We start from the raw sequence: 27894 nt of genomic DNA, 5'->3' as shown, positions 1-27894 counted from the left end.
TGGTTATGATGGAAGGACAAAGGAACAAAGATAGTAAGTGTATGAGTCTCTTCACCACTGGGTCACTGGTACCTGCTCATAGTAGGTGTATGGAGAGTGGCTAAAGAGATGGAACATAGGATCCAAGCTGGCTAGGGATGGAAGAACAATGAGGAGGAAGAGTGCTGATGGATTGGGAGATAATGGAGGAATCAGTAAGTAGGCAGTAAGAGAAGTCTTTATTGATCAGAGAATAGGAATTAAGAAAGAAAAATTTTCATATAGAGCTAGACTGCACTCCTTGATTATAGCTAAAAATTGAAACCTGTTTTGGAGCTGCTGAGGGCCCCTTCACTGGAAGCAGGGCTCTTCCAGTGAGGCCAAGTCTAGAGTCTTCTCAGGGTAGGAGAAGAGCAAGGATAGGAGCTCCTAAAGGTAGAAGACAGTGAGGAGAGGCAGTTTAACTCTTGGAAAGGCCTCAGTAGTGGTCAGGGACAGTGTCCAGGGCTTCCTCAGGTTCTCGGGTGATGTCCACATTCTGAGAGGAGAAAGCCCAGGATTAATAGGAAGGAGGCAGTAATGTGGATCCCCAGCCCTTCCCCTGCCTCTTGCCCTCTCGGCTTCTCAGGCAAGTCTCGGGGGAATCAGTCTGAGGCCTTTTCAACAGGGGTTACTCTAGCCCTGCACCTCTATGGTGCCTTGCTTGGGTCTGGGCTCCAGTTCCACATTTCTGGGTGCTGATTATTCTACCTATTGGTGCACAACACCCAAGCTCTATGGGACTGGAGCGGCCTTTCTGTGGGGAAGGGTGCTTTTACCATGTGCCAGCTTAGGTCACGGAGTCCCTCACCTACCTCAGGCTTCTCCCGGTGTGTGTTTACAGCCTCCACGTTCAGGTAAATGGACTCCACTTTGCAGCCTTTGAAATGAACAACGCATCCATCCATAAGCCCCCAAGGTAAGCCCAGGTCTTCCCTGAGGTGTCATTTCCTCCCTCACCCATCACCACCCACACCCCCCTCCACACTGTGTGCAGATTGTGACTTCCCTGTAGGGAGGGGAATTTAGACCAGCTGCGTGATGTGTGGGGTAGACACCAGGTCTCAGGGGAGCCAAGGGGGTGTTCTGCCAGCTCTGTCCCTAACAGTCTGAGTTCTCTGAGCCTCAGTTGCTCAGTTGGGAATGGGAAGGAGATGAGAAGAGATGATCTCTGGGGCCTCGCCCAAGTCTTGTGGTCTGTGAGATAGCAAACTAATCTATATAATAATGATGGAGGCTGTGGATCCTCTGGGCTATGTTAGGTGCTGAAGTGGTGGAAGAGTCCTGGGGCCACTGCCTTAGGGTGATCAGTTCCAGGTAAACTTTATTTAGAGGACAATGGCGACACCAGAGGTGTGGAAGGACACAAGGGAGTTCTGAGGAACCAATGGCCCAAGAGAGAGTCTGAACTGCCCAGGCTGGTCTTTGAGCCCTTCCTTCAATTTGGCCCCAACCTACACTTATTCCTCTGGTCCCCTTTGGGGATCTCTCCTCCTAGAGCTTGCCACTCTATGCTCAGTGCTCTAGTAGAGACAAAGAAAGTTGGGGCCAGGCTTCAGATTTAGAGGTCATCCTCGTCCTTCCCCATTCTCATCTTACTACCACCAGTTCCACCTCTACCAGGACACCCAATTACGTACCCAGAGAAACTCCCCCAGGTCTTTGCTGGGCAAATGGTAGGCACTGGAGGCTTGCTCATGGCCTCTATGTTCCTTTCCCCAGATGGGGGAGGGGGCACTCACCATAAGCCACAGGTGTGAGTTTGAGCACTGTGTGCAGAGGGCACTTGAGATATGGCAGCTCATCTGGAAAGGAGGAGAAAGCCGCCTTCAGAGACAGGGTGCTGGGGAGAGCACCACCTCCCCAGGCCTCCAGGCTTGCAGCACTCTCCCCGCCCATCTCTCCTTCCCCATGGTCTTCCTCACCAGGGGCCCACTCCCCCGCACTCTGCAGGGGGCAGTGCTGAGAGCAAGGTGGGCAGGGAGGAAGAGAGCAGAGAGGCGGCCTTGGGAGCAGGGAGGGAGGAGGGCCCTGGGGAATGCAGGCAGACTGTGGGTGCCCCAGGGGGTTAGTCTGGTCACCTAGGAGGCGGCCTGCCTCCTCACTCACAGGGCAGACGTGACACCGAGGCAGGCCTCCCTCCCGCCCCCAGCCTCGGGCCTTCCACAGGCTCCCCGACCACAAAGGCCCACACTGCGTTTCAGCAAGTGTTTTCTGAGACCCTACTATGCGCCAGGGCCCTTGGATGAGGTGTGCCTGCACCTTGCAGCTCCCACAGCTTTCTCCCCAGCCCAGGCCTGCACTCTCTGACTCCTCTCACGCTTGTTGATGGACAAGCATTCCTCGATTCACTTGTTTCTAGTTATTGACTATTATTCATAAAGTGGTTCTAAATATTCACGTACAATTTCTTGTACCGGCCTAGTTGTTATTAGCCAGACAGCTCTGGGATGAGTGGCACCCTATCAGAGGCCTGTACCATGGATAAGGACACTGAGGCTCCAAGACCCTTGTTGTAAGCCACACAACCAGAAAGTGGCTGCGCTGGTCCTTGAGCCCAGGACCCTTTGAGGTCAAACGTGTGCTCTGCCCACTGCAGTCAGCTGCCACTGCCTTCGAGGGCCTCACGGTGTCGTGGGGGCGACACACCCACCTCTCACCCCTCTCTGCAGAAGCCCACCCTCCTGCCCACCCAGTCTGCCCCTACAGCTCCTCATCTCCCCTCATTGAGCCAGAACCCCACCCCTCACGGCTTCGCTGCCCCTGAGGCTTATCCTAGGCTTTTAGGACCTGCCACCACTCTCCCAGGCTCCTGAGACATCAGGTTTGGCGGTATCCTGGGCATCCCTCCTGCTCCTCCTCCTCGTCTTTGTCATCATTGTGGTCAGGTCCTGGGCCTGGCGCTCTTGGTGCACCGTTTCCTTCCATCCTCACCGATACCCTGCGGGGGTTACTGCTGCTCACTGCACATGTGATGGAACACTCAGAGAAGGGAAGCGACTCGCCTGAGGTCTCTGGCCCAGCTCTGCCACCACCTGGACAAGTGACCTAGGCCCCGCCTTTTACTCTCTGGCCCTCAGTGCTCCCATCTCTCGCAGCACAGGATTGGACTAGATGTACTCGGAGGGGGCCCTGTGGGTCGGTATTCTTAGTCACATCATCTCTCTGGGCCTCAGTTTCCTCACCCGAGTAACAGGAGTAGGAGCAAATGCCCAGCCCTGCCTGGCCCTGTTCCCCGGGCAGCTGTGAGCAGCTGGAGTGGCCTGTGCACGAAAGCGGGTAAGACGTGGGTAAAGCAGTGTGCAAACGGGAGGTGCATGTGCCCCCCACGCAGCCCAGGTGTGTCTGAGAGGGGAGGGCCTCTGAAATGCACCTGAGATCAACGCCTCTCACTGCCCCTCTGAGCCCCGTGACCTTGGGGAGGTCGCTTCACCTCTGAGAGCCTCCATTTCCTCATCTGCTCAGTTGGGGTTACAGGGCCCACCTCGCAGTTTCAAGAAAGACAGCATCGTGCAGTAGAGACGCGGACGGTATCAGAAATGCAGCGAGGACCCCAGCCCAACCCCCAGCACCTTTTCGCAGTGAGGAGGCTCAGGACCAGGCAGAGGGAATGACTTGTCCAACGTCAAGGTCTCGAGTTCCCTGGGTCCCAAATCTGGATGAGTCCATGTTACAAGTGCTCTTTTTTCTTTTTTGAAACCAGCATTGTACAACAGATCCAAGTCTGCAGGACATTGTCCCCTTCACATATGACTTCGCACTGTCCTCACACACCCTCACAGTCTCCCGGAGACGCCAACGCTTCAGCGTCCACATCAGAAATGGACTCTCGCACCTCAAGGTGACACAGCAGTCCCTTGCCAGGCCACCTGCCCTAGTATGTGGTTCAGCATATGTAGTCAGTATATAGATACTCTGTAAATTACATCAAGATTTTTTTACAAAAAGAAATTACCATTTAAAAAATTTTAAATGGAAACATCACTATCTTGGGGAAATAATCCCTACAGCAAAGACAGAAATCTATAATTAGGATCACGAGGCCATGAAAGGTCCCATTACCATCTGGTGACTGCACGCTTCGGAGAAATACTGGCTCAGCTTTTTCAGGTTGAGGCAGACTGTTAAGGTCGGCTTTGTAAACATTAGCTCAGAATAAATACTAATACTAATAACAGTGGCTAACACTTATATAGCCCATACTATGTGTGCTGAACTGTTCTAAGCTCTTTACACATGTTGAATTTAAACTTTAGCACTATTCTCCCCATTTTACAGATGAGGAAACTGAGGCCAGAGAGGTTAAAGCAATTTCCCAAAGCTAGTATGTGACAGAGCAAGAACTGGAACTCAGGAATCCTTGTTCTAGATACTGTGCTCTCAGCTACTAAGATATAGACCACCAATTGCTTGTGTCAAGATCTTAAATCACATCCAGCGCCCCACAACAGGAACAGAGAGGAGAGTGGTACCTGAACTCTTATCCAGGAAGTAGGCCAGGAGGCACCGCATGACAGCCTGGTGGCAGATCACCAGTACATTTTCCTGCCGTTCTAGCTCCATTATAACTGGCTCCAGACGCTGAACCAGATCCTCATAGGACTAAAAGTGAGAGAAATGCTTGGGTAAGAAAGGGAGATGAGGCACATTTGCCCAGAGGAGAATTCTAGGCTGGGAATCAGGAAAATTTCATTCTGGCGCCAGTTCAGTTGTTGACTCAGAAGTATGACCTTGGGCAACACACTTTCTTCTTTGGGTCTTAGTTTCTCATCTATTAAATGGGGTCAATCAATATAGTGGACTAGATAACAACAGCAATAATAAAACTTCCCACTAAAAAAAATTCCTAGAAAAGGTATATAAAATAAGTGTCTGTACTGCTGACCTTTCAAGAAGATGAATGGAACATTATAAATATAAGGTTCCAAAATGGAGAACAACTTGGAAAAAAAGAGTAATCTGTGGATGTAGAAGCCACAACTTCCCTGAGGACATTTGCCAATCACAGTATCCAAGAGGCTTGAGTTTTTGAAACCTTATAGAGACAGGAGACAAGGCTTTAGGTGTGTACAAAGTAGCGAGTTGAGACTGAGAGTCTCACATAAATCTGAGATCATCAAAGGGTTACATCATCAGTAAAAGTGTAAGTTAGAAAAAAGCATATCCACAGGCAAAGGGAAATAATAAGAACATGTATCTGTCTCTGCTTGACTCTTGGTGGAAAAAAAATAGGAAAAGCCTCCTGTAAGAATGTATAACTACAAGCCTGAGAGTTTAATAAAAATTGATTTCAAGTCATTAGTTCCCAGTAGTGTCTGGAAGAAGCAAATAGAAATTCTCTCAACTCAGGCTACATGGAATTCTCACAGATAAATTTTTGCCACACTGAAGCTCACATAACATGCAAGGAAAATAAACTACCATGAGTGAAAATAAGCAGAAACAACAAGAGGAGAATCCTAAAAACTTAAAATAAAGGATCCACAATATAAAATAAACATATTTGAAATTTTTAAAGAAATAAAGCATGGAATAAAAAATGTAATGAAGAGACAAGATGCTATCAAATATATGATGTAGATTTGAAAAAGAACTAAAATTTTCTAGAAACAAAAAAATATATTCATTAAAATTGAAAACCCAATGGACAGAATAAATAGCAGATTAGATACAATTTAAGAAATAGCAATTTGGAAGATAGAGCCGAAGAAATTACTCAGAATGCAGCAAAGAGATTGAAAATAAGAAGAAGTTAGGAGACATAAAGGATAGAGACAGGATTAAAACACATCCAATTGTATTTCCAGAAGAAGATAACAGACAGAATGTGAGAGAAGAATAAAGATATAATGTCTCAGAGTTTTGTAAAATTGATGAAGAGTCCCAATCCTCAGATTCAGGAAACCCAGCTAATCCCAGTCAAGACAAATGAAATGAAATTAATATTTAGACGTATCAGAGTGGACCTTAAAAGCAATAAAGATACAAAGACCTTAAAATCAGTCAGAGAGAAAAGAAACAGCAATTAGACAGGAGACTTAGCCACATTAGAAGCCAGAAGACAGTGGGGGTAATATCTTCAAAGTGCTGAGAGAAAAAACTGTCAACCTAGAGTTTTATACCAAGCCAAGTATCATCTAGGACTGAGCCCCCTCAAGAAATTTTTAGACAAAAAGAAAGGTGAGTTTACTACCAACAGATCCTCACTAAAGAAACTTGTAAAGGAAGATGGAAATTGAACTCAGAAGGAAAACCTGAGATACAAGGAGAAAGAATGATCAAAGGAATTGGCAAAGATATGGTTAAATCTAAATAAACACTGAGTGTATACAATAATAAGTTTAATAATAGCAATAAAAATGTATTTGGGGATTAAAACACAAGGTTGAACTAAAATATAAAACAACAATCAACATGTAAGGGGAAAATGACCAGAGTTTTAAAGTTCTTAAATTGTTTTAGGGTGAGGGTAGAGATATTGATTTTAGATTTTGTTAATCATGCATATTAAAATGTTAAGAGTAACCTCTAAAAAAGAAACAGAGTATATAGCTCAAATATAGATGTCAAACTCTATAAATTATAAAGAAGGAAGGAAAAGAGAAAAAGAAATTAGGCATAGAGAGCTCAAAACAAGAGAAAAGAAATAAGCTCAAATAAATCAGCAATTACAATAAATATATCAAGTTTACCCATTCAAAGGACATATATTTTCAGTTTGTATTGAAAACAACAAAAGCCAACTATAGGCTGTTTACAAGAGACACAAAACAAAAATACACAGAGCAGTTGAATGTAAATGGGCAGATAAAGATGAACTAGGCAAATACTAACCAGAAGAAATCTTGTATAGCTATATTAATATAAGAAAAAGTACACGTTTGGGCAAAAGCAGTATTAGGGGAAAAGAGGTTTGCTCACTACGTAATAACAAAATATACAATTCACTAAGAAGATATAATTGCTTTAAATTTGTATCTCTCTAATAACATAGCCTCAAAATATACAAAGGAAAATGAAAGCAAATTCAGACTGACTTTATAATGTCATTCTGAGGATGAAGACAAAAATGTGAAAGTGCTTTGTAACACAAGATAGCTGTTGTTTTATCTTCCTTGATGTCCTGCTTTTCTGTCAATTATTCCCAGGAATTTGTATCAGAAATGGAGCGTGACTAATAAATACTCTAAAATGTGGAACTGACTAAATAGAGGTTGGGTTGAAAGCAATGAGGCTTCACTTCATATGGGGATAGGGAACTGATGGCCTTGTTCATGTGGTGGCGAAGAAGTTGGTTAAACTATTAGTCATTGAGGCTTGGAACTCCAACGTACTGCCCAGAGAGGCTGGAGCTTTAGACAATTTGGAAATAAAACATCAGGAAATTTGAGTATGTTGAACTATTTTAAGTGCCTTTAGTGAGAGGATACCAGAGACAAAGTCTAGAATAAAGTAAGCCCTTCCGGAAACAAAGGAAACAAGCATGCAAGTATGCATCTTTTAAAAAAAGAGGAATCTGTTGCTTATAGCCATGAATCTGAGACAGCCAAGGGCCAGATAATCATGTTCCTTGTGGGATGGCAGCTGCTGCAAAATATGCTTTACCCTGTTTCTAAAGCTGTCTAGGAAACTATGGAATCCTGGAGATTGGAATGGAGATACTGGGGAGGAGTCTTAGGAGGCGGGCCACCCCTCCAAACCTTACCTCTCCCTTGGGATAGCGGTAGCGATATTTATCTTGGTCTCGTAGTGCAAATTCTTCAGGATAGTGTTCCTGAATTTCTTCATAGGTCATTTCCTCACAGACACCCTGAGAAAATCATTTGGGAACAAAAGTTATCATAGTTCTGAGGCCAATGATTGTGGAACAGTAGCACATGAGCACCTGGTTTCCTGTGAACACAGCCCTAGGTTTATGCCTGTTGTCTGAGTCTGTATGTGTTTGTGTGCATGAAGCGTGTGACTGTGTGTATGTGAGAGTGAGTGAATGTGTACAGGCGTGTTCAAGCTGAATGTATAGTGGGTATCTGTGGTGTTTCTCTATGATTATCCCAATAGGTTTGTAGATGTACATTGTACATATAAGTATTTTTATAAATATGTGGGTTTAAGGGTTTGTGACTGTGTTTGCATGTATGTGGGTACACATCATAAGATGTGTACCTATGGTATGTTTAAAGATCTGTGCCTTGTATTTGTGTATTTGTCTAGGCATATGTAGTGTGTTTGTGTGAGTGTGTGTGTACAGGGTGTCTGAGCATCTGAGGATGTGCCCATGCGGGTATCTCTGTGGTTTGTCTCTCCATGTGGGTCTCAGTGTGTCTGTGGCATGTCTATCTGTGGGTGTGCATATTCCTGACTATGTCTCTAGTGTATATGTGAGTATCTGTGTGCCTATGTCTGAGGTCTGTGTGAATTTGTGGTAATATGCTTAGGGCTATGTGTCTGCATGCATGTCCGTGGTATTCCTCTCTGTGTCCATGTGATGTAGATATATGCAAAAACTGCATGTGTGTCTATGGTGAGTGTGTCCTTATGTATCTCTGGTCTGTCTGTCTGTAAGTGTGTATGTGTGTATCATGTGGATGTGATTGGTAGATGTGTTTGAGAGGGAGCCTGTGTCTGACTAGTGGGTCCATGTGTCCATGAAGTCTGCGAGTGTAAGCATACTTGTAGTGGGTGTCTGTGACTGTGTATGCAAGTGCATATGTGTGTGCACATCCTCGGCAGTGCTGTCCCATTTTATATCATTTTCCAACCCTTCTGCCCCTGCTTTGCTCCAGGACCCCTGGCAGATAAAGAAACAGGTATCCACAAACATCTCAGAAGGCAAGAATTAGTAAATTCCTAACGGTTTCAGAGTGGGCCTTTGTGAGCTACACTCTTTTCACCTAAAGAAGGAATTGAGGGCTCAGAGAATGAGTTCCTCGGGAGGACATGAGAGCTTCCCATGTCCACTGAGAAATCCCCATAAGTGAGGTGGCTGCTGGCAGGGATGAGATGTGATGTTGTGTTTATACAACTTCCTTCTGGTTGTGTGGATTCCAATTAGACGTTCCTTTACGGGGAGCAGCAGGCTCTGGTTGTTGTCTTTTGAGCCATCTACCAGGCTTCCCTTAGGGGTGAGGTTCACCATTGCCCCAGCCCCAAAACAGCTCTGCAGTGTCAAACATCTCCAACTGACGCTGCCCATGGGAGAAAGTGCATCCTACTGGATACATAAGTTCTTTCCAGATTGGCTTTGACTTTCTATTCTGAGGCATTCTGGGGGCCTGTTGTCTGTGGAAATGGCTACTGACTCCTTACTGACTTAAGGCAAATTGCCTAACTTCTTTGAATTTTATTTTCCTCATCTGCAAAATGAGGAGAATCACAACTACCTCACAAAATTACAAACTACCTCATAAGAGTGTTTTTAATATTAGAGATAATATATGTAGAACAAACTAGTACAGGATGTACAAGGCACCTTTTAAAGACTTAGTCAATGGACCTAATTATTAGTATATTATTGATCATGAAAAATAAACCAGAAACTTAGGCATCACTCTAAATTCTTGCTTCTTCCTCATCTACCCCCTCATAGCTGATTCCTGAGATTCCACCTCCTAAATTTCTCTCAAATTGATTCCTTTTTCCTCCCTCTCCATGTCCACTGCTACAACCTTAGCAGTTCTACAAACATACAATACTCTCTTTGCTTATGCTGCCCTCTCAGCCTGACATACCATTTCTGATCCTCTCTACCTGGCTCACTGTTCCTCAACCCTTAGGCTTCAGCTAGGCATCATTTCCTTCTGGCAGATCATGGCTGTGTCAGATGCCCTGCATCAACATCTGTGTGTGCACAGTCTAGCCTATCAGAGCCTGTGTCGCACACGCTGTTTTGTATTCCTTTATGCTGGTTAGCCTGAAAATTCACTGAAGACGGGAACCAATCTCCATCTCTAGCACCACCCCAGAGCCTGAACAAAGTAGGTAACCAATAAATGTTTAAACCACATGTGGGCCAGAAAAAAACAGTAACTGAACTCTTATGATGAAGAGTTTACATATTTGCTTGCATGTATTTTATAGGAAATATATATGTGACATGTAGAACAATGCTGTATATCCCTTTTCTAAAAAGGTAGTTAAGTACATATGTATGTATGTACACACACACATACTTCTCTGTATTTATAGAAGTATATCTAGCAAGCAAGTTAACCTACCTATACGCAAGTTATCTACACCTGTGGTGAAGCTTTTACTTTGGAGTCTAACAATCACAACCTGTGGGCTGCTACTGATGTCAGCGTACCTATAGTGCAGATGAGACAGTGGAGAGGAAACAATGCCTTCTCAAAGAACTCATGGGAAAACCTGATCCTGAAAAGAGACCACCATGTCATGAGGGACAGATGAAATATTCTCCAAGTCCTTCTTTGTTCCATCTCCAATGTTACTGCTCTGGTCCATCACACCCTCACATCCTGCTTGGACTAAGGCAGCCATCTCCACACTGGTCTACATGCCCATTATGACCCTCTTCCCACCTAGTCTTCACACATGGCCAGAATGGTCTTTTTTAAAAAAAAGTGTGTGGGGGGGGCGGGCCCGTGGCCAAGTGGTTAAGTTCGTGTGCTCTGCTTTGGTGGCCCAGTGTTTTGCCGGTTTGGATCCTGGGCGCGGACCTAGCACCACTCATCAAGCAGTGTCCCACTTTAAATCTTTAAAAAATAAATGTCAATCACATTCAGGCCACTCCTTCTTAACTTAGACCACATCAGTGGCTTCTGATTTTTTTTTTAAGATTGGCACCTGAGCTAACAACTGTTGCCAATCTTTTTTTTTTTCTGCTTTTTCTCCCCAAGTCCCCCCCAGTACTTAGTTGTATATTTTAGTTGTGGGTCCTTCTAATTGTAGCATGTGGGACACCGCCTCAAAGTGGCCAGACGAGCAGTGCCATGTCTGTGCCCAGGATCCAAAGCAGCGAAACCCTGGGCCGCCGAAGCGGAGCATGCAAACTTAACCACTCAGCCATGGGGCCAGCCCCAGTGGCTTCTGATTTTTAAGGCAGCATCCAAATCCTTCAACATGAACTATAAAGTCCTATGAGCTGCCTTCCTTTCCAACCTCATCTCCCTTTTCTCTAGACCTCACAATCACTGTCTCAGCCTGTCTGCTACTCTTGCCTCAGTTCCCTGAACATGCCATGCTCTCTTGTTACCTCTGGGCCTTCGTATGAGCTTTTCCCTGTTCTTGGAACTAAATTTATTCCCTCACTTCAAGTCCATTTTGCCTGCTTCTTATCTAATCTCCAGCTTCATCCAGAAAACTTTCCAGATAAATCTCCCACCACAAAGTCTTGCCAGGAGCACCCTCACCTTCTGAGCCTCTATAGTCCCTTGTACTTTCCCCATCACAACACTTTGTCACATGAGATGCAATGTCTCATTTACTGTCTGCCTTTGGGTTCCATGAGGGCAGAGACCTTGTCTGTTCTGGCCTTCACTAGATCCCAAAGCCACAGAATAGTATCTGGTACAGAGCTGGTTGTTGAGAAATGTTTGTTGAATTGATTAGGTTCCCCATAGGAACCAGAGCAGAGGCAAGCAAGACAACAAGCCCAGGGTCAAGTCCCACCACCCACCAGGAAATCCATCCCCCTCCATCTCACCGCATCAATCTCATTCAGGGCCTTCCACTGCTCATAGGGGACACCCAAGGCCTCAGCTGTCTGGATAGTCCTCTTCATGTGGCTGGTCCACACCTTCAGAGAGCTGATGCCCTGGGACTGAATGAAATTGGCCAGGGCATAGGCATACTGGAGAGTAGGAGTGCAAAGGAGGAGAGGAGGGGAGAAAGAGAGATAAAACAAGACAGGGTGGCCATGAGAACAAGCTCAGATCTGCTACAAATGGTGGAACGATGATGAACAAACAAGAGTGCAGGGTTTAAATGTTTCCAATTTATGAAAAGTCATACTCTTGCCCATCTGACTAAAGATCAAGGTAATAGAAAAGAGTATGTGTGTTTATATGTGTATATGTTTGCCCCTGTGTGTGTGTGTGTGTGTGTGTGTGTGTGTGTGTATTATTGCTTGCTCACTGAACCTCTTATTTGGTTATTCATTCATTCAAACAGCCCACCTCTAACATTATGGAGCTTGGGACAAGAGTACAAACGGAGGCACTCCACCCATAGTCCACCTCCATTCTCTTCCCTTTTCTGCCCCCATCCTGCACTCCGAGGTGCCTTGAGTACATGGTTGTGGATAATGTAATCACATGACTAAGTTCTGTCCATACCATATCTCTACAGAGCCCCATGATCCACAAACAGTGACCTCTTGGCCACCCTTTCTTCTAGGGGTGAACCCCTGTGATGTGGCCTGCTCTCAGGTGGACAGACTCTGGGGATAAGCCCATAGAGACACTGGAAGCAGACTCCAGGTCACAAGGGCAGGGAACCCTAGGGTTCTGAGTATTGAGAGTGTGATCTAGAAGTGAGGGGGTGGGATTTGGGGGACATTTCTCTTTGACCCTATGAATTCTCATTGCTTGAGCAGGGGTCCTGGTACCCAGGTTCTAAGGGCATTCAAAAATGTACAGAGTGTGTATGGTCATATGCTGGATACCGAGGTGGCCTGTTCTCAAGACACAGCCAGCCCAGTGAGGGAAACAATGACAGTGCTAAGAGGAGCCAGAAAAGGCTGGAGGATGAGCAAGTGATTTGCTCTTCTTCTACATAGAGCCATGTTATTTACCACAGATGGTGTGTGAGGAATATCTGCACAAATGTGTAGATACAGGCACACTATTTTATGTACAAACACAGACATTTCATACACACATTCTAATTATGGATTATGAGTCAGCAGTCAGTGTGAGCACCAGTTATGATGAGCGCAAGTGCTCTGGTGGAAGGAGCCCTTGACTAAGAGGTAGGCAAGAGGGGTTAAACTGCCCCAGCTCCTTTACATGGTCCCTGTGTATCCCGGGACAAGCCCTTGCCCCTCTCTGGCCCCATCTCCTGCCTGTAAGATGCAAACAGCATTAGCTCACCCAGCCTGGTCTCTGTGAATGTCACATTAGATAGCGGATGGAGAGCACTCAGAGTGCTCCCTGGCACAAAGTAGGTGAGAGCTATTTTGATTGACTGTGGGTTACAGTCGGTGGGAAAGTGCTTTGTAAACCATGCGTGTTGCACTGTGCTCATGAGTGTGAAGGTTGGGGCCAGGCATGAGTGTGTAAATGTGCACATTTGTGTGCAAGGGAGGCCTGCCATGTGGAGATGGCCACATTTTCAAACTGGCCACTGAGCTGTGCGGGCAGGGCTGTGACCAGCCCCAACGGGGAGACCCCTGGCTGCAGGTGGTGCCATGGGGAGGGGGTCACACCTCCAGCGGCCTCTGACCCTGCTCTGAGGAGCAAGAGAAGTGGAAGTCAGAGGTCAGAGTCCACCCCGAGAGTAGGCTGCCAGTCTGAAGGTAACAGAAAGGGAGCCACAAGAACCGGGCCTTCCAGCGGGCTGCCTTGCCTGGAACTCCACCACCTCCGCAGTGGGGGATGCTGAGGGGCATCAAGAAGGCCTGGTTTTCAGTCCTGGCTCTGTCCTTTACCGGCTGTGTGACCTGGGGCCACCCTCTCCTCCTGTCTTGGCCTCAGCTTCCCCATCCATAAATTGGTGACGGTAATACCCACCCCTCAGAGCTATTGTGAAGATTAAATGAGGCACACATGTGGAAGCAGATGGTGCCATGACTGTGCACAGATGTCCAATAAATGAGGGTGCTCCTTCCCACCTGCACCCCATTTCCCACTTGTCTCACTGCAAGCCATCCTCCCAGAAAGAACAATACCTGTACTAACAAGCCCAGGCACAGGGCCAAACACAGGGGAAAATGTGTCCCTTTGTTTAGCCAGGACCCACAATGTGCAGGTTACTATGTTTGGCTGAAGAGAAGAGACCCATGCCATAGAGTCAGAGAGGGACCAGAACTGGGAGAGATGGAGCCCAGGGTATGATGACCTGCCTGGGAGGGCAGGAGAGGACAGGGGAAGGCTTCCTGGACCAGACCGTGGAGCAGGAGGAGCTGGGCCCCTGAAAGGTGTGGGGAGGGGGGCAGGAAAGAAGCTGCAACTGCTGGGGGACGAGTGCTGACACCATGATGACCTGCAGTCGGGGTTGGGGGGTGTAGCATCAGCCCTGAGTAAGGGAGGAAACGGTGGATTCAAGGGTGGGGCGCCTCAGGGCAGCTGTCTGTGCAAGTGTTGCCCACCAGCTGACAGAGGATGCCAGCCTAGGTGCGGGAAACTGCGCAAGCAAAGGCACAGAGTTGTGAGAAAGATGAGGGGACCAGTCAGGCACGGGCGAAGGGTGCTCACTATAATGCAGCTGAAGGGGCAGCCAGATCTGGGCAGGCCTGGAGTGCCAGGACCAAGTTATCAGACTTGGAGATGCTGTTGGCACACGGGAGCCATTCAAGGACAGGCTAAGACTGAGTGGCTGATGGGGTGGAAGAGCAGGCGTGACCAGAACCTGCTCTTACCCTTTTGGTGAGTCCCCCCATCCGCAGGGCCCATGCAGTGGCCACCCAGCCAACTGCGGCCCACCTGGGCCAGCTCCACCAACACCTCTGGGTACATGGGACCCTCCCTACCTGCTTGCCTCGAGCTGAGAGGCCAGAGTCACCTCCAATGCGGCCTCTGAGGTTGAGTTCACTCTCACCGTGCCGGCATAGGTAGATGGAGCGGGGTGTGACGTGGATGTTCATGAGATAGTAGACTGTGCGACTCTGGATGTGGTCCTGCACTCGATTCACCATGTAGCGTGTGCCCACGTCGAAGATCTTGATGTAGGATAGGTGGCTGGGCCGGCCCAAGCAGGAGCAAGGGCAGCTCAGGGGCTAAAGGTGGAGAGGCTAATCCCAAGAGAATGCCCCAACCACACCCCCTGCTTTCAAACCTCCTCCACAGTCCAGCCCTCACCTACCTTCCCTCTAACAAGATACCAGGGCTTTCTCTGTTCTAGATACCTAGAAGACTAGAGAACCTTCTAAAACCTAAAAGAAGTTCTAGAGACTTGGTTCCTGGCCACCCTGAGGAGCTCACTGCCTGCTACCGTCTCCCTCTCTCTCCATTGCTCAATCTCAGCTTGAGCCAGACTGTCTTTTCATCTTCACTTATGACACTCCAGGCATCAGGGGTTCTCTCCTTTGTGGTTCACACTCCTGACATACTCAGAGAAGCAGTAATCCTCTGTGTCCCTGGCTTCCTCCAACATCTCACTGGCAGCTTCTGACTTGTCCACTTCCTCACCCTTTCAAATCTCAAGCCTACCCCTGTGTTCTTTGAGCCTCTGCTATGATATATTGTGCTTGACACTCCACAGGCAGCTACCAGATTGTGTGCGCTTGTGTTTGTACGTCTCTCTTCTCACTCAGAAAGGAGAGTGGGTTAGGTTCTTTCCCTATCTGCCATGCAGTCAAAAAATACATGCTTCTCTATTCTAAGTATTGTGCTTTGGGTGGGAACTCAGCATCTGCCCTTTGGGAGCTCTTAGACCAGTCAAAAACATATACTTAGAAACACATTATCAATGCTCAACACCCACTCCGCAAATAGTCACTCAATCTAAGATGTGCCAAGTACAGGGGTATGGGGATACAGAGGTGGTCCACAGCATCATTGGGGAACTTGTGGTTCTTGCTTCAAGCCTCTATGTTATCCCCTCAATTCTGTGCTCTATCATGAACTAATAACTATACACAGAGTGATAATCAAACTTATTCAACAACACGTCTGCAAAGGAGCTGGGAATGGGGGACACTGACTAATCAGAAGACTAGAACCATGGAGCAAGACTTCCGAGGTCCTGCTATGTCAGGCATTAATCCTTTAGTTGTTGGATTGTAGGGAGATCAGGGTAATCCCTGGGAAGAGGAGGGGAAGTCTGGGGCGATGGGGTGACACATCAGCAACCCTGGGTGCACAGTAACAAAACCAAGTGAATGGAAACAGCTGCACTAACCCAAGGCAGGTAAGGCAGTGGTTGATGGGTTTGGTTTCAGAAAGCCTCTCCTCTGCCCTTACTAGAGAAAGCCTTTCTATCTGCACCATACTTATCATTCCCAGCCCTGTCATCCATGTCTAATGGTTCCCATACGGCACTTGCACTTGCTGAGCATTATTTGTGCAGATGGCGACAAGTGGGGACTTTAAAGTACATGAATCCTCATAACTATCCTAGGAAGCAGAGATCATTCTCTCTCTTTTACAGGTGAGAAAACTGAAACAGTGAGAGGAAGTGATTTGCCTAAGGTCATCCTCTCCAACCATCTTGTGTAGGATTCTCAGACCCTAGGGGTAGAAAATATCTGAGGTAGCCTTGTTTCCTGGTTACTGTCTGTTCCTGACACTAGGTCCTGGGTGGCTCTAGGAGAACTTCCAAATTCCTCAGTTTAGTCTGACATTCTAGGTGTCTTCACACACTGACCCACTTGGCCTCGTCTTACTGTCCCATGCCTATGCTCATAACTTCTCTGTTTCGTTCTAGCCTTCATGCTTTTGCTGGAATATTCTCTGTACTCTTCTACTTTTATTCAAATTTAACTAGGCCATTACAAAGTGCTGTTCTCTTTGCTTGAAAAGACGTTCCTTGTCTGATTTCCAAAGTTGAGCTCCTATGCATCCATCCTTCAAGAGGCAGTACATTCACTCTCTCTAGGAAGTCTTCTTTGAGCCCAGAATCATATGAAGTCATTTAGAGGTGTTTTGTGCCACCAGTATTATAGTAGCTAATGCCCGCCCCCCACCAAGTGGAATTCAAAATAAAAATTATAAACTATATTATAATATGAGGAGGTTTTACCAGGTTCTGATTTTATTTTTTTTTTAAGATTTTATTTTTCCTTTTTTCTCCCCAAAGCCCCCTGATACATAGTTGTGTATTTTTAGTTGTGGGCCCCTCTAGTTGTGGCATGTGGGATGCTGCCACAGCATGGCCCAACAAGCGGTGCCATGTCCATGTCCAGGATCCAAACCAGTGAAACCCTGGGCCGCCAAAGCGGAGTGCATGAACTTAACCACTCGGCCACAGGGCCGGCCCCATGATTTTATTTTTTTAAATTTTGACTTCTTAATCCTGTTTTTGAAATACAAAATATTAAAAGCTTCCAAGATTATTTTCTTCTTATTTTTGGTAGCCTCTACTTGCTGGTACACTGAACACATGTCTAGTCTACCTACTGGGTAAATCTGCTCTTCCAGACCTCTTCCTCCAAGCTGGGCTGGGTTCCCTCCTCTGTGTTCCTCCAGCCCACTTGGTTTACCATCCCCACAATTATGATCAACTGCATACTCACTGTCTTCCTCAACCAAGTGAGTATTCTATCAGAGCAGGACAGCCCTTGCCTGTTTGGGTTCCTAGGGCACAGCTTAGGGCTGGGCCCCGATGTATGGACTGTTAACGTCTGTTGATGAAAAAGTGATTAAATAAAGCCAACCTTCAGAATCAGTTGTCTTCAGGGCCAAATTGATTCATCAAACACTAATTGAGCACCTGCAGGAGTCTAGACTGAAGGCTGGGGGCTTTCTCAATGCTGTTCTTTTACTTCAGCTTCCCTCCTTCAAACTTCTTTCACCATATATGGCTAGTCCATATGGTGCCTTTGTGGAAATTTGAAAAAGTTACACTTTCCTCAAGGTAGACACAGTCTTACTCCAGAACACATGCTTTGATGAGAAAAATTAGTGTACCCTTCACATGGTTGTCATTGCACAGTGAACAATCTTCACAATTGTATGTAAAGTCCTGCCCCTTTTGCACTGAGTGTCTAAGCCTCATATGACACTTTTTATGATATAGGGATGTGGGAGGGGGAGAAGCAGGCTGGAAGTTTGAAAATAAGGGTTTGAATTCTGCTACTGACTTGCGTGGCCTCAGGTAAGCCCTTTCCCTGCTCTAGGTCTGTTTCCCCATCTAAGGTGTGAGGCAGTGACAATTCTCACCTCTTAGGACTTCAGTTGGACAAAGCTGGAAGAATGTTCTTTAGACTTCTTTGGGTGGTAATGACTACTTGAGGTCTTATATTTCTCACTTGGGACCCAAAGGGTCTGAGTGACCAGGATCTCTTCTCATCACAACCCATTTTTAAAGAAAGTGGGGTTCTGGGAACACCCTATGTCTAAAACTCACATCTTCCCTGTAGTGCCAGCTAACACCTCTTTAAGCTTTAGCTTGTATTATGAATGAAAGTTTCATATTTTTCATATGTCTTCCCCTATGTCAAGGCATTATGGAAGCTACCTGAGGAAAGAACCCACCTCTCTTGCCCTTATTTTGCACCCACTGTGTACATCACAGCCCAAAAACTCCGTATACTTATTGATTGAAGAGATGCCTGGGCATTGTGAAAGGAGACATCACTAGGAGACAGAATATGTGGTTAAAATCCTAGCTCTAACCTTGACTTGTGGTGGGAGCTTGGACAAGTGGTTTCATCTCTCTAAGACTCAATTTCCTCTTCTTGAAAATATATGATCATAAGACTTACTTTGGCCTCCTTCACAGGGGTGCTGAGGGCATTCAATGAAACAAAGAAGATGAACATGTTTGGAAACTGAAGTGTCATACATGTGTGAAGAATACTTTTGGGAAAATAATAGCAACAACCACAGGAAGGAGGCATTTGTTCCCAGAGATCAGGGTCCTGATCTGTCCATATTGCTCAGGAAAGCACTACCTCAATCCTCTCGTAAACACCTTACACATCAAGGAATCACCACCTCATGGATAATTAGAGCTGGGAAGGGTCCTTGAAGACAGATCATCAAGTCCAGCTCACAGATGTTACAGATAGAGAAGTTGAGGCCGAGAGAGGAAGGACATTTCCCGAGGTCCTACAGGACATCAAAACAGGGCTAAGAATCCAGACCTGGACTTTGGGGTTTTGGGCTCTTACCTGTCCAGTTCATCATCCAAGGGTTGGTAGTTGACCTTATAGCACTCAATTCTCTTCAGAAAATCTTCCAGAACTTTTTCCCGGTCACAGTCTATGTAATCAGGGCTGCCGAGTTTCACTTGCTGGGAGAAGTAAAGACAGGGGGACCATGGGAGACAAACACTCTGACAGTGCCCTTGGGAAGAGCCCTTAGAGATCATTGAGTACAATATCCTTCATAATAAAGATGCGACTTGGAGAAAGGGTCTTGCCCAAGTTTACGAAATCAGTTAAGTGAAGAGAATCTGGACTGTGTGACTCCTTATTCCTTATCTGTATGTGGTCAAACAAAGTCTATTATATTATATTCAGTTGTAGAGCATACACTGTTTAAGAGGAACATTTATAAGAGGACTAGAAATTGTGATGTGAAAAATGATTAAAGAAGAGGATCAGGAGATCTTGGCCAGGGGTCATAATGGCTTACATGTATCAAGTGTTTACAGGGAGAACATGGCATCTTGGCTTTAGATTGCTAAAGGACTGACATCTTCTAATTCCCCAACATATACCTTCTCCGTCTACATTCTGCATCTCAGTGAATGGTATTATCATCCACTCAGTCACCTGAGCCTAAAATAAATCTGGGAGTCATCCTAGATGTGTCTCTTTCTATCATCTCCCACCTCTCAGCAGGTGCCAAATCTTCTCCACTCTATCTCCTAAATATCTCTCAGTTGGCTTCCATTCTCTCTTGCCTGGATGTTCGCTATAGCTTTGTGACTGATTACTTTGTATACAGTCTTGTTACTTCTTATATATTCCCCATACAATCAGCCAGAAGGATATTTCTAGCATGCATATCTGACCATGGCATTCTTTTGCTTAAAATCCTTCATAATTTCCTCATATTTTTTAGGACAAAGTATGAACTATTTTAGTGAGTGACTCATGGTTTTTCATGATTGGTCCCCAAATGATTTCTTTATCCTCATCTCCCATTGCTCCCCTATTCCTCCACTTTGCTTTAGCCAACCTTAGCTACTTATAGTTCTCTGGAGATGCCAAACTTAGTATATGCTATTCCCTTATTTCCAATTCTTCACCTGCTGAATTCCTATGCCTTCTTCAAGGTGCAGATCAGCTATTACCTTCATTGAGAAGCCTTCCCTGATACACCCCTACCCCTCCTATGCAAGGTTAGGTCCTCAATACTATGCACCCACAGCCTCCTTTTTCCCCTTGTCTCAGCGCTGACCTCACAGAGTTATGTCTATAAACTTATCGCTCTCTCTTACTAGACTGTGAGCTCAAAAGAGGACTCTCTATCTGTTTCTATGTCTCTAATACCCAGCCCAGGTGTACAGATTCTATCTTTGTCAAATCAATAAATGGATAGATAGAAGGATGGATGAGGAGGAAAGAGAGAGATTAGACATGTGCTAAGCCCCAAGAGGCAAAAAAGAGGACCAATGAGCAGAAACTTCAGGGGGACGGATTTCAGCTTGATTGAGCTGCATTTGATGAAGGCAATAAGCCTCTTGTCACTGGAGGTATGAAGAGAAAATGCAGACAAATATTTAGCTGAGATTTCAAGTATCTGATGGAGAGTTGAAGGAGGTGACCTTTAAGGTCTCTTCTGTGCCTGAGCTCCAGTAATTTGATGAAATAGGGAACAATAAAATGTGGTGAGTGATCTACTTCTAGATCACATGCCTAGAATACAAGAGCAGTGATAGTTCTGATACAAATTGTGAGGCAGAATAAAGAGCTTTCCAGGCAGACAGCTAAGCCTGAGGTCCAGTCTTAGGTCTACCTCTTTCCGGCTATATTAACCCTTGACAACTCACTTCTCCTCTTGGAACCTCAGTTTCCTCTCTCCAAGACTGAAATGATACCTAACATACAGGTTTGTTGTGAAAAATCAGTGAGAATCAAGCTTGGTACCTGGTGCATATTAAGCACTCTCTCTATATTGGCTTCATTTAATTTCTTAGGATCATTATATGCCAGGATGGTCAGGGAATGCTTCCTACAGGAAGTGCAAGGAGAAGCTTGGGGAAGAATACCTCCTTTAGCCTAATATATGTCTTTTTAGGCATGGTCTGAGTCTGAGGCAAAGTATGGAGGAAAGGTAACTGGTGCTCCTTACCCTGATGTTTTCTGCAATGATGCCAGGGTCATTACAGATGGACTCAATGAAAAAGACCTACAAGAGAAACAGAAGAGAGATTTCCAGCAGGGAATTCTGTTTGGTAGGAGGCAAACACAGCTTGACCCCTTCTCTATGGCTCTCAGTCATCCCTAGAGGCATCTCTGACAGCATAATTTCATACAGCGGTGTTTCAGGATTCTGAGTTTTATGAGGCATATTGGCTCTACATTGAATGGCCCCAGATTGTTGTTTTGTGTTTTCACTTGTTTTCAGTTCTTATGTGGTGATTCTCTCCCCTCTTTCCTCAGCCCCACCTCCCCAGTGTCAACCTGTCATAAATCATCTTTTGTTGCCTAATGTGGCACCTCTCTTTTCCTGTTCTAGAAGTTTTGCTGCTTCTGTGACCTGGAAAGCCATACAACCAAATTAAAATGTCGAGCCTGGGGTAACTGATTTGGCATCTCGGCATCCCCTGATTTGCTTTTCTTTGGGGTTTGCCCTCGATAAGTAGACTCTAGATAAGAGTGAGAGTATCACAAGTGGAAGATAAAAACAGCAACAACAACAACAAGCAAACACATAGATATAGAGATTAGATTGGTGGCTACAAGAGAGGAAAGGGGAAGAGGGAGGGCTAAAGGAGTAAAACGGCACATGTGTGTGGTGACAGATTGTAATTAGTTTCTGGGTTTGGTAAACATGATGTAGTCTGCGCAGACGTTGAAATATAATGATGTACACCTGACATTTATATCGTGTTATAAACCAATGTTACCTCAATAAAAAATAAATAAATAAAACAAAAGCAATAAAGAGTGGAAATGTCCCTGTACCTTGTAACCATGTTCTTTAGCAAACTGCAGAATCAGTGACCGACGTTCTCTGGTAGTGTTGGTGGCATCAAAAACCTAAAAGCAGATGATGATATTGGTTTACTCTGAATCTGGTGCTGATAGAAAGCCTACTCTTTTACTATCCCTGTGCTAAGTGGAGGAGTTCCAGGAGGGGATAGAAGTTGAACAGGGTCTTGAAGGATAGCAAAGATTTGGAATTGGCTTATGTCAATTTCTCAAGCACTCACTGAGCCCTTACTGTCTTTCCAGAAATGTAGCAGACTCTGTAGGTATAATAAGGCAAGAGGAAAATTGTGGGGTTTTATTAGGGTCATTTTACAGGTGAAGTAGTTGAGATTTAGAAGAAAGACTTGCCTTAACCAGGGTCACTGAGAGTTGCTAACAGAGCAGGGCTAGAACTGCTTTTCTCAGCTCCTAGGTGAGGCTTCTTCCTTCCTTATCACTTTGGAGCTCTTCAAGAACAGGAAACAATGCCCTATCTTCAGCACATTAAATGGGACCATTTGCATATTTGAGGATCTCTTCCCCTTTTAGAATTTGTAAATCCTATCCCAAGGGTCTATGAGAGTCAATTGACTAGATGTTTAGGTAAATCTATAGAACTCAAAAATGTTTGTACCGTAGTTTTAAATTCTAGTGTAGTCCTGCCAAATTCTTAGGAGTGGAGTGGTAGAACATGGTGGTTAAGAATGTAGATTATGGAGCTATACAACCTGGATTCCAGTTCTGGCCCTGCCACATACACACTGTACCACTTTGGAAAACTATTTAATCTCTCTGTGTGCCATACTTCTGGGCTATAAAATGGTATATGATAACAATACCTGTCTCATGGAGGAGAAGGAATTAAATTAATATTGCAAAGTACTTAGAATAATGTATGGAATATAGTAAATGCTCAATACATATTAACTGTTCTCCATCCCAGTAGAAACCTGAGGGAAAGTGCAGATTTTTTTACCGCAACGTGACCTTCCTCATGGCTGAGATAGTCATGGACATCTTTCAGGGCTGCCAGGGCACACTGCCTGAAAAAGATGGAGAAAGAAACAGAGACAATCCCTATCCCCAAGATGGGTTCCTTTCTAATTTTCTGCATTATCTTTTGCACCATGTCTCAGATGTCCTACATTAAATTATTTATCTATAGAACATCTATACAAGGTGTCCTATGTTCTAGGCACCATGACAAGCACAGAGCAGTCACACAGTTGTAAGTGGCTCTCTGTGCACATCTTAGGGGCAGGTATAAAGTCACATACCCAGGAAACATGGACTAATGATAGAAGCAATAATATCAAGGGCACCAACTCTTGAAGTAATAGAGCTCAAGCTGAACTGGTTCTTGATCCCAGGTAGAACCTGAGTATATGGTCTCTGAAGTAGAAGGCATTCTTGGCATGGATAACAGTGCAAGCACAAGTATGATGGTAGCAATGTATTTATGCTTTCCGCAAAAATCTATTTAGTGATTATTCTTTGCTGGATTCTATTATGAAGGCGTGGTTCAATAAATGAGACCCAGGCTCTATTCTAGCTAGCCACAGTGGTTTACTGGTTAAGATTTGGTGCTCTCACCAGTACGGCCTGGGTTCATTTCCTGGTCAGGGAACCACACCAGACCAGTATGTCAGTTGTCATACTCTGGTGGCTGTATGTTGCTGTAATGTGACAGCTATGCCACAGGTATTTCAAATACCAGCAGGTCATCCATGGTGGACAGGTTTCAGCAGAGCTTCCAGACTAAGACACACTAAGAAGGAGGACCTGGCTACCTACTTCCAAGAAAATTGGCCATGAAAACCCTACAAACAGCAGTGGAGCGATGCAAAAAGACTGGGCAGGATTCTGCTCTGCTGTACACAGGGTCACTAGGAGTTGGAATCAACTTGATGGCACTAATGACAAGGCTCTATTCTGGAAGTGCTCAGTCTTATAGAGGAGAGAGACCCTGAGGTTGAATGAATGAGACTGGGGCAGGCCTAGCTATTGAAATTCTTGTCTCAAATGCTAGGCTGAGAAGTTTCTACTCTCCTGTCAGAAGTAGGGGGCTGTTAGATTTCTTAAGTAGGAGACGGTTATGACCAGAAATAGGTTTTGGGTAGGATGGTAAAAGGACTGTCTCAACCACCCTTTGAGAGTCTAGAGGGATTCCTCGCTAACCCAAGTTGTTCTGCTCCACTCCCCCATCATCTGAACAAAGTCCTCCCTCAGCCAGGATGCAGCACAGGTCCCTAAAATGTTAAGTACTTACTTCCTGATAAGTAGGGCCTCCATGTTGTCTGGGAGAAAGAATTCGTAGTTCTTGTAGCTCACTGCTTCTCGTCGATACTGGCCTAAATTAAACACTGAAAGCAGGGAGCCCTGGTGAAGAGGTTGGGAAGATCCCAGTGGCAAAAAAAAAAAAAATGTACTTGCGAGGGATCTCAGAGGTAGAAGAAGGTATAATTTGTAGCTATATAATATGCTTATAAAGCTTCAAATTATGACTACCAGCTCATTTAGTCCTTACAACAACCCTATAGAGTAGGAATCACCATTCCTATCTTACAAACGAGAAAACTGAAATTCAGATAGAGGACATACCTTTCTCAGTTAAGAAGCGGGGAGCTGGGATTCAAACTCAGGTCTGCTTGATTCCAAAGCTGGTAGTCTTTCCACTATTCTATTTTATCAAAAACTCAAGCTGTTTTAATGCCCTATTGCATTAGAAAGATAAACTGAGATGAAAGGAGTAAAATCAATCACCAAGGGTCAGTGAGTGAGCTGGCGACAGAACTAGATTGAGCCTTCTGAATCCTAGTTCAACATTATTACATTTTTCCATATCATGACAGAGAATCTAAATTTATGGCCCTCTCTAGGCTATACTTTCTCATTTATAATTGTGAAAAGCTAGAGAGGAGGCAAGGAAAGGAAAAGAAACTGGATAATAGCTGAAGAGGCAATGTAATAATTCATTTATTCATCCAATAAATACTTTCTGATGTCACCTCTGTGAAGCAGGACACATGCTCTGGGGTGTCAGAGATGAACCAAATCTGCGTGATGGGGCCCCAAGGAGCTCATAATCCAGGAGGTAGGACTGAGAGTAAACCAGTAAACAGAGAGCTCCAACCCAGTTTGTTAAGTGCTCTGACAGAGCCATGCAAAGGAGTAAAGAGGAAGGAAAGACTAATTAAACTTGGGGTGATCTGAGGTGGTTTCTTGGAGAAAGTAGCACTTGAACCAGTCCTTTTAGGAAGGCGGGCCTTTCACAGTCATGAGAGAGGCATGGACGTGGGGAACAAAGACACCCCATGCAGAGGACCAGCTTGAGCAAAGGTATGACGTTGGCAGAAGGCAGAACATGTTTGGGGGATGATGAGTCATCCATTGTGACTGAGGCCTGGGGGACTGGCAGGGGCTGGTTGTGGAGGGCCTTGAATGACAGGCAATGGAGCTTGGATTTAAACCTGCAGGCTGTTTAAATGTAAACTTGGAGGCTGTAGGTATGGTCAGCTTTGTGCTTTGAAATATGACTCTGAGGGCCTCTGTGAGAAGGGACTGGAGTGGAGCAGATGGGAAGCAGACTCATCAGAGCAGAGACCCATCCACCCCTGTCCCATGTGCCCCTACACTCAGCAAAGGCTCCTCAGAGCCGGCAGTCCTCCATGAGAACTGTTCCCTCTCCTCTCTTCTGCCAATGTTCTACTCCTCCCGCAGGACCCGGCTCAAACATACTCTATCTGGAAGCTTTCACTCCCTTCCAGTTGGTGATTTCCCCCATGAGCCCTCTCAGCACCCTGTTCTGGGACTCTTAGGTAACATGTATTATGCATCCCAGCCAGATGGAGAACTCTTCAAGGACAGGGTGTGAACTCACCCATTTTTGCATGTCCAATGCCTAGCATGGATTGTGGCACATGGGAAACCATTGGGAAACTCTTCACCAGTGAATTAGAGAAAGAGAAAGTACATGAAAGGAAAGAAGAAATGAGAGAAAGAGAAGAGAAGCCTTGGAGAGAAGGAGGGGAGGGGGAAGAGAGATAGGGTGTTGGGATGGGCAAGAGAAAGGAGGGGAAGAGAACGGAGAAATGGAGAGTACAGGGCCATTGTGGGGCTCTTTTCTCTTCCCATCAGTAGAGCCGAGAATCAGACCTGTCACAGTGAGTGTCAGGCTTTGGAATCAACCGGATGTGGGTTTATATCCTGTTCCATCACTTACTGGCCACGTGCCTTTCAACAAGGCACTTCACCTCTTGGGCATTAATTTCATCAACTGTGAAATGATGATAGTACTAGTTCCTCCTTCATGGGTGTCTTAGAACTTAAGAATGGCTGTGAGTTTTCTTGGAGGACAGGCATCCTATCTTACTTGTCTTTCTTTGTCCATCATCCAGCAACGGCCTTGGCACGGCTGTGTGCTCAACAAATCGTTAACAAGCGACTACATAAATCAGTGCCCAAGGAGAACTGTTTTCTGCACTGGGGAGCAGTGCTCCATTTCACAAGACAGAGTCTAAGTACTTGCTCAGTGCACCAGTAAAAGAGAAACATGGGCCCAATAAAATTTTTCAGATAAGTTGATATTCTTCAAAAGCATCAATATAGTCATCAGGGGATAAACAAAAACCTGTGGTAGACTTTCTTACATTTGCTGTTTTTATTCTGAATTATGTATGATGTGGGGGCACCCTATCTTTTAGTGTTTAGAGCCTCTAAATGTCTTGATCTGATCATACTGGAGAGACAGAAATGAACGTGACCCAGTCCCCTGCCCCCAGATCAGCTCCTGGGGAGAGAGACCCAGACATACACTGCAACAACACACTATGTAATTAGTGTTGGCATGGGGTGGGGGGCAGTAGGGAGAGCTGGCTTGGGAGCTCAGAGAAGCACAGTCCTCCTAGGAGAAACAGAGGAATCAAATAGAAACGGGGATACAGGGTGGGGGAATTGAGAAATCAAATGGAGAATAGAAGGGAATGATAGCTGCATAAGGGGTAGTAAGCAGAAAAAAGACCACATTGAGGAGAATGGAAAGTTGGAAGGAGGGAGCTGGGGAGGAGGTTGACAAGCTGGGAGGGAGACCCCTCTGGAGGCGGAAAGGAGGCAGGACCACTTCTGGCCATGGAGGGGGAGCGGACAGGCTCAGATCTAAGGAGAGGTTTGGAGAGAGTGGAAGCTTTCTGGACTTGGGAGGACGAGGTGAACTCAGGTATCCAGCTGTAGAGAATACCCTGTGGGGGTCTCTGGACTGGGGCTTCAACGTGCTTGACTCCACATGCCCCTAGGGTTTGAAGAAAACCTGTTAGGGTTTCGGGAGTTAACTATATGGAAGTGGTCGGGTTTAGAGGTGCCTGGACCTGGTTCGTTGGGGAGAAAGGAGGGGGCAGAATCCCCTTCAGAGCACAAGCGGGAGAGAACTGGACTCAGTTGGGGCCGCAGAAAGGAGGGATGTCGACCTGGTGGGACCCCAGAAAGAAGAGAGTGAAAAATTCAGGCACTAGAAAGAAAGGAGTAGGACAGAGCTCGAGAGGTAGAGAGGCGATGGCAGGACTCCGTTAGGCTGGAAAAAGGGGTCAGGACTTGGTTTGGACCACAGAAAGCAGGGATCAGCACCCGAAGAAAGGAAGGGGCAGAATACCTTTTGAACAGCTGTAATGTCCCAGCTCAGAGCGGAGAAAAGAAGGGCTAAGACCCAGTTGATTCTAGTTTAAAAAAAGAAGGGACAGCACCAGGTAGGGTTCAGGAACAAGGAATACACAAAAGCGTAATACCGTTTATTTGTGGGTGGGGTATCCACGGTGCAGAAAGGGCGGGACCGGTCACTCGCAGACATGGAAGTCGGGGAGCGGTGTTGAGGAAGCGGTGGTGCAAGGACGGTACTTCAGAGCAGAGGGAGGGGGCGTATTAAGGCAAGAGGAAGTGCAGAGAAGTACTGCAGAGCAGAGGGA

The 27894-nt window shown here is 45.8% G+C and overlaps 1 protein-coding gene across 3 annotated transcripts; it reads right to left on the bottom strand.

Moving 5' to 3' along the window:
- Nucleotides 1-199: 199 nt before the first annotated feature.
- On the bottom strand, nt 200-27880 carry LOC138921829 (6-phosphofructo-2-kinase/fructose-2,6-bisphosphatase 1-like). Of its 3 annotated transcripts, none has more exons than XM_070257329.1 (13): nt 27718-27880; nt 24210-24303; nt 22917-22983; nt 21935-22009; nt 21099-21155; nt 18968-19089; nt 14666-14873; nt 11681-11827; nt 7724-7828; nt 4491-4620; nt 1761-1823; nt 834-898; nt 200-517 (listed from the first exon to the last, which is right to left on the bottom strand). In XM_070257329.1, exons 2-13 carry the CDS (start codon nt 24230-24232, stop codon nt 458-460), a joined length of 1122 nt encoding a protein of 373 aa, XP_070113430.1. In that variant the 5' UTR covers nt 24233-24303; nt 27718-27880; the 3' UTR covers nt 200-457. The 3 variants fall into 3 exon arrangements, with proteins under 3 accessions (XP_070113430.1, XP_070113429.1, XP_070113431.1); XM_070257328.1 differs by lacking the exon at nt 27718-27880 and adding an exon at nt 24542-26542 and having other exon boundaries at nt 24210-24319; XM_070257330.1 differs by lacking the exon at nt 27718-27880 and adding an exon at nt 24542-24649.
- Nucleotides 27881-27894: the final 14 nt, after the last annotated feature.

The sequence above is a fragment of the Equus caballus genome, chromosome X (genome assembly GCF_041296265.1).
Source record: "Equus caballus isolate H_3958 breed thoroughbred chromosome X, TB-T2T, whole genome shotgun sequence".
Taxonomy (NCBI): Eukaryota; Metazoa; Chordata; class Mammalia; order Perissodactyla; family Equidae; genus Equus; species Equus caballus.
Note: the sequence above shows the minus strand (reverse complement) of the source record. Positions and strands in the feature narration are given on the sequence as shown.

What these genes read in the sequence shown, in the direction of transcription:
- LOC138921829 (XM_070257329.1), bottom strand. Translation starts at nt 24,232, where the DNA reads ATGGAGGCCCTACTTATCAGGAA. An exon ending in ATGAGGAAGGTCACGTTGCG is followed by an intron (nt 22,010 to 22,916) that starts GTAAAAAAATCT and finishes ATCTGCTTTTAG; the next exon opens with GTTTTTGATGCCACCAACAC. An exon ending in CTTCCTGGATAAGAGTTCAG is followed by an intron (nt 1,824 to 4,490) that starts GTACCACTCTCC and finishes CCTCCTTTCCAG; the next exon opens with ATGAGCTGCCATATCTCAAG.